General features: G+C 38.3%; 3 protein-coding genes across 3 annotated transcripts; 1 reads left to right on the forward strand and 2 right to left on the reverse strand.

The window, feature by feature from the left end:
* Nucleotides 1–359: 359 nt before the first annotated feature.
* LOC141795095 (uncharacterized) lies at nt 360–3161 on the forward strand. Its single transcript, XM_074675860.1, has 4 exons — nt 360–785; nt 907–970; nt 2363–2400; nt 2496–3161. Exons 1-4 carry the CDS (start codon nt 778–780, stop codon nt 3061–3063), a joined length of 678 nt encoding a protein of 225 aa, XP_074531961.1. The 5' UTR covers nt 360–777; the 3' UTR covers nt 3064–3161.
* A 21-nt stretch (nt 3162–3182) lies between these two features.
* fuom (fucose mutarotase) lies at nt 3183–5887 on the reverse strand. Its single transcript, XM_074675861.1, has 6 exons — nt 5613–5887; nt 5314–5382; nt 5133–5203; nt 4953–5051; nt 4784–4857; nt 3183–3485 (listed from the first exon to the last, which is right to left on the reverse strand). Exons 1-6 carry the CDS (start codon nt 5695–5697, stop codon nt 3419–3421), a joined length of 465 nt encoding a protein of 154 aa, XP_074531962.1. The 5' UTR covers nt 5698–5887; the 3' UTR covers nt 3183–3418.
* Nucleotides 5888–7274: 1387 nt separating this feature from the next.
* Nucleotides 7275–8147, reverse strand: LOC141795478 (arylamine N-acetyltransferase, pineal gland isozyme NAT-10-like). Its single transcript, XM_074676373.1, has one exon. The coding sequence runs from the start codon at nt 8145–8147 to the stop codon at nt 7275–7277; it is 873 nt and encodes a 290-aa protein (XP_074532474.1).
* Nucleotides 8148–8524: the final 377 nt, after the last annotated feature.

The raw sequence follows: 8524 nt of genomic DNA on the forward strand, positions 1-8524 counted from the left end.
TGGTGGGAGCGGGGCTGGTCTTGGGGTAGTTCTGGACCCGTACATATGGATCTGATAGAGCGGACAGATAACGGGCAGACGCGGTGGAGCCATCCCCTAAACGGAGCAGGAAGTGTGAGGCGTGTCTGTCTGCTGCTGTTTTCTGTACAGCGTGTGTGTACGTGTGCTGAATCCTGTCGTCATGAAGCATTGTTGTCCCGTGTGTTGACTCAGTGACTCTCCTGCTGTTGTTGTACGATGGGGGGGGGGGGGGGGGGGGGGGTCAGAGGCTTTGATGGACAAACAAACAGAAACAGAAATCCTGTTAATTTATTAAAATATTTATAGAATTTTCTGGATCAGTTTAGTTTTAATTTTTATTTTAAACCCAGTATCAGTGTTAACTGTTGCGTCTGTCTTATCATATCTCCCTCATAACTCAGGCTCAACTCTGAGGTCAAAGGTCACCATAACAGCAGGTTCACTGGTATCTGAAGTGAGATCCTGGTAGAAATCAGATGTATAAAAACCAAACACATGGTCTAACACAGTATTCACACAGATATAAAGACAGTTAGGCCAGGCTCTCTGTGCAGGTATGTCCTCACTTTGTTTCGCAGCAGATCAGACGAGGTGTGACGACTTCCTTTCAGCTGACGTTTCAGTTTCCTCAGAGGACAAAGATCAGGGAATATCTGCTTTATTGCTCAGACTTTGGTCTTTGATTCCCACAGCAGGTGAACCCATGTGAAAGGTTTGTTGTCGTCAGTGTGTAACGTTAACCCGACAGCAGACACCATGTTCAGGTAAGAACTTTGTTCATCTGTCAGCTTTGTTTTGTGGTTAATTCATAATTTTCTTTCTTTGAATTGAAAAGAAGTTTTTTGTGTGAGTTTGGAGAGTGATCCTGAGAGTTTTCATTCACAGGTTTTCACTTCTGATCGCTGTTTCTCTGATTGTTGGCCTTTCAGCAAAGCCATACAAACCCTGGGTATGTACACATTTCTTTAACACTCTAACAATGTAGACTCCTACATTTTTAGCTTGGACTGTTAAGACATTTATTTTGTATTTGAAAAATTAAATTAAATAAATAAATGGTAAAAGTAAATGAATGAATAAATAAATAAATAGATAAATAAATACATACATAAATCTGATAAGTATGAGTTTAACCCCATTTAAATTGACAAAAAATATATACACAAGAAAATAAATGACTGAATGTGTTTGATATAGAATTTACTGCCTGAGTTATCAAAAGGACTGTATAAGAGTTGCCATAAACAAAATAAATGAATGGACAAACAAAATAATAATAGATCTAAAAATCGAGCCAAAGGGAATAATTTAGTAAATGAAATAATTAAAAAATAAATAAATAAATAGATAAAAAGGCCAATAAAAATAAATGAATAAAATAAATAGATGAAAATAAATAAATAAAATATATACAATGAATAAATAAATAAATAAATAAATGAATAAATAAATGAATAAATAAATCATTTAAAAATGAATTAATGAAAAAATAAATAAATAAAACCCCACATATTTCCTCCTTTGGACTCATTCAGTCATATCAAGATTCAGGATCAAGATTATCTGTCACATATTTTTACAGATGAGTTGTGGAATATAAAGACAGCAGTAAAACTTATCACAGCATCAGATACAAAGATTAAAAAAATAAATCTAAATAATAGAATTAGTCACCAGGACTTTCATTGATTGAATGTGATTAAGTTAATATTTTTATCACATGCTTTTTGAGTCCTTAAGGCTCAACTGCTGCTGCAGCGTGTTCCTGCTTCCTCCTGCAGCTGAAACAGAAAATAAGAACACAACTACACCTTTAAATCACATATTTCAGGGCTTTTGACACTTCATGAGTAATATGACAAAAAAATAGTAAATCTATATCTCAAAATATTTATCCTTTTTTACTGTTATTTATTATTATTATTATTATTATTATTATTATTATTATTATTATTATTATTATTATTATTATTGAAAATTAATCTATTTATTTATTTATTTATATATTTATTTTTGTTTGTTTCTGATTGTTGTACTCCAACAACATAATCTATATATATTTCTTTTTCTTGGCTGATTTTTTAAAAGTTGTTAAGTTTTAAAGCACATTCATTGCATCCATTTGATTCCCAAATAAAGACACTTAAAAGGGGAAAAGGATCTTTTGACAGCCCTGATATAAATAAGAGAAGTTGTAGAATATGAAAGAGTAACATGCAGCATGTTTGTGTTCATAAAGAGGATTAAATGTTTAACGTAGGTATGAAGAGATATTCCTGATGGTGGTTTGTGTTTTTGTTTGTTGCACAACAGTAACGTCTGGTCTCTCCTCGTCTCTCAGAATAAATTTACAGATGAAACATTCCAGGACACCGTTATGTAAGTTGTCATTTCCTTCAACTAAAAGAAAAGTGAATAGTTTTCCCTTCGTCTGGAGGAAATTCAGACATTGCTCTCATTGTTTTATCTTCCAGGTCCATGGATAAGGATGGGAAACTGTCCTGGGTGGAAGTGGAGCCCCCAGAGGATCTGGATGAGACTCACTACGATGTGGACCCGAGTATGAAGATCTGGAAGAGCATGACGGGCGGTGAAGGCCCACAGCACATGGAGGCCGAGGTCGACCTGGATGAGCTGTATCACCCCTCGATGGCTGATCTCCTTCAAGTCCAAATCCAGAACATGGACGTCGTCCCCGATGAGGAGGCTCCTCCAAAGTTTGAGCAACCAGAGGAAGATCTGGCCCACCCCAGGTTTGAGCTGGTTCAGGAAGAACCAGAGCAGGAGTGGGATGAAGACAAAGCCAGGGAGGTGGTTGCTAAATACTTGGCCCCATTCATGGTGGATTACCAAAAAGGTGCAGAGGTCCAGCCTCTGTACTCTGAACCAGAAGAGGATATGGATGACGTGTACCACAGAGACCTCCCAGAGCTGGTCCTCCACCAAGATGAAGCTGAACCTGCTGCAGCTCTGGTTGATCTGCCGTCTCAGAGGAAGTACAGCGAGCCGGAGGAAGACCTGGACGGTATTTACCACAAGTGATCCTTTAAATACACCTCCTCTGTTAGATATTAGAGCAAATCTATAGAAATGCAGTCACTGCAAGAACGCAAACGTCATTTAACTGCACTCAGGTGTGTCCTAATAAAAAACGTAAAAACACTCAGATTCATGTTTTTATTCCGACATATTTACAAGGCAGATGATTTATTTTACAAAGCTTACAGACACTTTCTGCTTCTTCACAGAATAATTAAAATTTCTAATTCCAGAAACAAAAAATATGTTTTGATTCAGACTTGGCTGGAAACTTTTCAAATCGAAAAAACTTCCATTTCTGGATTAAAGCTGGGGTTATTATCAGCACTTTAAAAAGCTGTGTGTCTCAGTGTCGTTGTCACTCCAGCAGCTCTGCAGGGATGACCCCCTTCTTCAGTATCAGGTTCCCATACAGCGCTGTTTCCCTGTGAAAACAGAGCAAAGCGACATATTTCTATTATGAACTGTTTCAAATATAGTAACATTTTTACAATGTGTGTGTGAAACAAATGTGTAAACCTCTGACTCATCACTGCTTCTGTTCAAGACTTAAGGGAAAAATCAAGAAGTGATTCAAGTAAACTTTGACTCTGACTCTGAGAGCCAGGCAAATAAAACCCAGGGTATCACAGAGCAGGGTAAACGCTGAAATCCTGAGGTTAGATTCAATACCTTTTTAAGACTTTTTGACAAACCTTTCAAAAAGTCTTAAGACCTTATCGCAGCTTAAAGCTGTTGCTAGCGACCGATCTGTGACAGTTGTAGTTTGCATTTTAATATAAATTAGGTAAGCTGGGGAGAAATGAAGCTTGAAAGAATAAATGAAAATAAAGACAGGTTAACTGGCATTCCCATTCCCACAAAGAGTAACAGATACTCAAGGATAACTTGCAGAAAAAAAATCAAGAATTTTATTTCATCATAGTCAAAATTTAGGACATGTGGTTGAGATTGTGTTATTTGCTTTCTATCAGCGCTATCACAAAATAACAACTTTGCTTGTTGTCAGGTTTCAAACAACAGCGCTACATAACTGTATTGATAAATACCTTATCTCATCACGTTGAACCCGTTAAAAAAATGATTTGATCAAAGAAATTTTTTTCCAAAACAGCTGAGATCAGGGGAAGCTTTCTCTAAATCGTAAGAATCCAAGATCCCAGGTCGTCAAAAGTCTGAGACATTTTCTCAGGAGGCTTGAGAAACTCTTATGATCTAGAGAGAAATATTTTGAGATGCTAAAGCTTTTTCTAGATCCTCACGCTGGTCTGTGATGAGTGTGATGAGCAGAATGATCGTCCAATCACCAGGTGTGGTTATTTTTGAAAACATTGTCCAACCAGATGGACTGTTTCTGTAGAGGATATATGGAGCTGTCTGTCTGGCGTGTCAGGTTAGTTTGTAACAGTCACAAAGAGGAAAATAAATATTCATGGATACGTTTGGAGTCAAAGCTTGAATACCAATAAAATGTAATACCTCATAACATTAGGATTAAGACTCTTTAATACTTTTTAAGGGACTTAATTTTCCCTCAACTGGTTTATCAACTTTTAATACTTTTTAAGACCCCGCGGACACCCTGACAGACAGGGATGGTTGCCGTTTTCTGAAAAGTCAGCTAAGGAAATACACTCCTCAGAAATCATTGGTTAAGTGATACTCCTGAAAACATTTTGTAGACAACATTCAATAATAAAAGAAAAGCAGATTGAATACAGACCCGGTTGCCACAACAGCATAGGCTTTCTTAGCTCGTTCATAGAAGGCAAACCTCTCCACAGTGTCAATAGAAGCCTGTGTGAAAACAGAATCAACACAAAAGGTGTCAAACTGAAAGTATTTTCTCTTAAATATCATCTTCTAACCGTGGAGTGGATGGGCAACTTTACCGGAGACCCAGACAACCTCAGGAGCTCCACATAGGTGCCCCACACAGGGACATGTAAACCCCTCTGCTTATCACTGTCCACCAGGTCCATGACTGCAGCCTGTGGGAACATATGGGCATAGATTTAAAACAACCCCCCAAAAATCAAAGTACCCAACAGACCAATGGAAATAGTCCATACCGCAGCGTCAACATAGGTGTCCAGGGGCAGGAGCTTCAGAATAGCCTCCAAAAGCTGAGGGATACCCAAACCTTCACAAGGTCAGAGCATCTTCTATTATTAAAATAGTCTGCTATTTAAATTAAAAAAAAAAAAAAAAAGACAGAAAAGGAAAATATGTCATGTTTAAATGTGTTTATACCATCAGCTCTGATCTCCTTTGGACCACAGGCACAAATGGAAGATGTTGGAAAGTTAGCATCTGCAAGAACTACAGACACAAACACAAATAAAAAGAGAATAAGTTACATTTCTTTAACTTTTCCTTGTTAGCAACAGGTTTATCATCCTGTGACACCTGAGTCCTGCTGCTGTCAGTGTTAGCTCAGGTGTAATGTGAACTTGACTCAGCCTGATCCCCTGCAGCGCCTGTACTAAAGTTAAAGATCATATCTACGACAACAACCGAGTGAATCTTTCTGTCTGTTGATAAAATCATACCCAGCTCATCCCCATGGCCCATTTTAGCCAGAGCGTAGAGCAGCTCAGGGGACAGGATAGCAGGGATTCCCTTCAACACCACCATAGTCACAGATACACGGCTAGCAGAGGAGCTTCCCGACACGAGACAAGAGAGCTCACTGTAGTCTACTTCCGCCTTCGTTTGCGTCTGTTTGCTTTACTCGCTTTTTAAAGTAGCATCTTTGGTAGAATAAAAGAATAGAAGCATCCAGAAAGTAAGTAAATCTTCCCTTGATGCCCTTAAACTCACAGGGCTTCATAAAAAAGTCTAGACTTCACTTTTTGGGCGAGTGAACGGACCAGTTTCAACCGTTTATCATCTTGGTTTTAAACATTACACTCTTTGAGGGCACGAGATTTCTGTCACGTGGTTACAGATCTCTAATATGATTGGGCGACAGGACAGTGGCGCCAATTCCCTTCCGTAAATATAAATTTGATGTGATTTTTTTAAGAAAGAAAGAAAGAAAGAAAGAAAGAAAGAAAGAAAGAAAGAAAGAAAGAAAGAAAGAAAGAAAGAAAGAAAGAAAGAAAGAAAGAAAGAAAGAGAAGGAAAAAAAATAATCAACCGATGAACAAAATCATTCTGTGGTGTTCATGGTCCTTTCATTATTTTCCAGTACATCTTAAAGTCGTATAGGAAAAAATAATAATAATAATAATAATTTGGAGACTTCAGTGTCCTGTTTTAATGAATAAAAAAATGTAAAGAAATGTTTAAAAAATTATAGAATTATTTTACAGCAGACTTTATTATATTTGTTTTTTAATACCACCCCTAAAGTTCATCCTGTATTATTTTATTTACTTTAACAGAGATAAATGTGGACCAATTGGTGGTATTATTTCCAAGCATTCATAGACAGCAGCTCAGAATGTTTTCACAAATTGGCATGGGACAAAAAAAAAAAAAAAAACACACCAACAAAACATTTATTCTCACAAAGGAAAAATAAATTGTATTCAAATATAAAACATGCTCAAAGCAATGTCTTGGAGTGATAAATGATATTTGTAATTTTAAAGAGTAGTTTTTTTCTGGGGGATGTAAAAATGTAAGCTAAATGTTTAGAGCAGCATGGAATTAAAAGTAATGGTCTGTCCACACAGAGATTTGAGCATTATCACCCATTATTCCAGTCTGACATGAAAGAAAAAGAGAACTCATATGATAACTGTTTTTTAAAAAGACATTCTTATGTAAAACTAACTTTTAAAAATGTTTTTACTAGCTTAGAGTGAGTCTTTTTGACAAAAGTAGAAGTTGGTCTCTTTTTCTGAAGGTCACCATTATGTTTCTACCTTTCTGTTTTTAATATCATAAAATCATAAGCAGAACAGAAAAAGGAAAATGGGGCCTTGTGAGGGTTTTATTCTGTGTGCTGCTTGAAATTAAAAAAAGATGTAGTAGATCAAATAGAAAGAAAAAGAAGTTGAAGGGATTGAGTGAGGTGTGTAGATTAATTTCTTTTTTAAGATTAAAACTTTACAAATATTTTCAAATAAGCAGCTTCATTTTTCATGTAAAACTTTAATTGGGATTTGTTGAGACAAAGGCACCAGGGTCCAGAAACACTACATCCACGAATGAACAAACATTTCTTATTTTACATTTATTCTTTTCATTATATGTGTGTATTTTCAGAGGGTGAAGTGTACTTTTCTATTGACAATCTGCAGTTTGTTCTTCAGTTTTATCTTGAACTTTTCCTCCAGCACTGAGTCCATCTCACCATCTGGTATGTCTCTCATGTCATAGACATCAACACCTGTCTCAGGTTGGTAGGTGACCTCGCTGTACGTCCAGCCAACCAGGGCTCTGAATCCTGTCGGGGTCTGCAGAGAGCACATGGATTTATTGGTGAGTGGTGACGTAGGGTCTATCTGGAGATCATCGTTTGCTTTATAGAAATGATCTATGTCCCGTGGCACCAGGGTGAAGCTGTAGATTGGACGTGTTACTCTCCTGTTCAGCAGACTTGACTTGGCAAAGTCTGGATTGAGAACCTGAAGCCTCCTACCGGTCTTCTCCAGGACCCACACGCCCCCGCTTTCTGTGAGACGAAAGACGCCTGGTCCCTGAGGCTGACCCTTCCCAGAGACCAACTCCAGAGGCTCCCATGGTTGAGAGGACTCCCCGTAGCTAACATCTGCTAGATAAGCCTGTCCCTCAATGGTGACCATGTTAATGAGATGAGTCTCAGGTCCTGGGAAGTCACCGGTGGCGGTGCAGAAGAGAGTGGAGCCCAAGGTGGTGGTGTCATATCCCATTTCCCTCAGCACCCAGCCAAACAGAAAGTTATTCTCCATGCACCAGCCCCCACGCCTGCTCCTCACGACCTTTTCAAAGATGATCTCCAGGTCCAAGGTGATCCTTTCCCCACAGTGGATGCTGAAGTTCTCAAAAGGGATGGACATGACGTGCTGTTTGTGGATCCACCTCAGCGTTGTGAGATCAGGTGAATCAAACGAGCCATGGAAGCCTATTCTTTGAAAGTACTCCTCCAAATTCATTTCCCCTGAAAGAGTCAGATGTTGCATTGAGCCATGATTCAGTCTGATGTCCAACACTCTAAAGTTCCTCAAACACAAAGTTTGAGACACAAACATCTAAATTACTCAGTAAAACAGCTCCAGTTACTGAAGTTTAAAGAGGAGGAAGCTCCCTGGAAAGCAGAAAAGAGTTACCTGGTGGTGCAGGTGTCTTCTACGTCAAACACACAGGTAAGACTCGAGCAATTAAAGCCACAATAGGAGCTGTAAACTTACTCTGAAGACGTGCCTCCTTTCTTTTCGCCTGTGAAACTGAAGTTCATGTGGAAAACTTTCAGTCCGGTGTCGCTGTTTAACTTGAGCTTGATGAACTGGTTACTCAGGGCAGATGTCCTGGA

Source organism: Halichoeres trimaculatus, unplaced genomic scaffold (assembly GCF_033239565.1).
Source record: "Halichoeres trimaculatus isolate MK-OKI-2021-1 unplaced genomic scaffold, fHalTri1.1 fHalTri1_scaffold_8, whole genome shotgun sequence".
NCBI classification, from domain to species: Eukaryota; Metazoa; Chordata; class Actinopteri; order Labriformes; family Labridae; genus Halichoeres; species Halichoeres trimaculatus.

Excerpts from the sequence above, each read along its gene's own strand:
- fuom (XM_074675861.1), bottom strand. The coding sequence starts at position 5,697 with ATGGTGGTGTTGAAGGGAATCCCTGCTATCCTGTCCCCTGAGCTGCTC. Across the intron at positions 5,204-5,313 it reads AAAGGAGATCAGAGCTGATG|GTTTGGGTATCCCTCAGCTT; the intron begins GTATAAACACAT and ends GACCTTGTGAAG. Across the intron at positions 4,858-4,952 it reads TGAGGTTGTCTGGGTCTCCG|GCTTCTATTGACACTGTGGA; the intron begins GTAAAGTTGCCC and ends GTTTTCACACAG.
- LOC141795478 (XM_074676373.1), bottom strand. The coding sequence starts at position 8,147 with ATGAATTTGGAGGAGTACTTTCAAAGAATAGGCTTCCATGGCTCGTTT.
- LOC141795095 (XM_074675860.1), top strand. Across the intron at positions 971-2,362 it reads CAAAGCCATACAAACCCTGG|AATAAATTTACAGATGAAAC; the intron begins GTATGTACACAT and ends CTCGTCTCTCAG. Across the intron at positions 2,401-2,495 it reads ACATTCCAGGACACCGTTAT|GTCCATGGATAAGGATGGGA; the intron begins GTAAGTTGTCAT and ends TTTATCTTCCAG.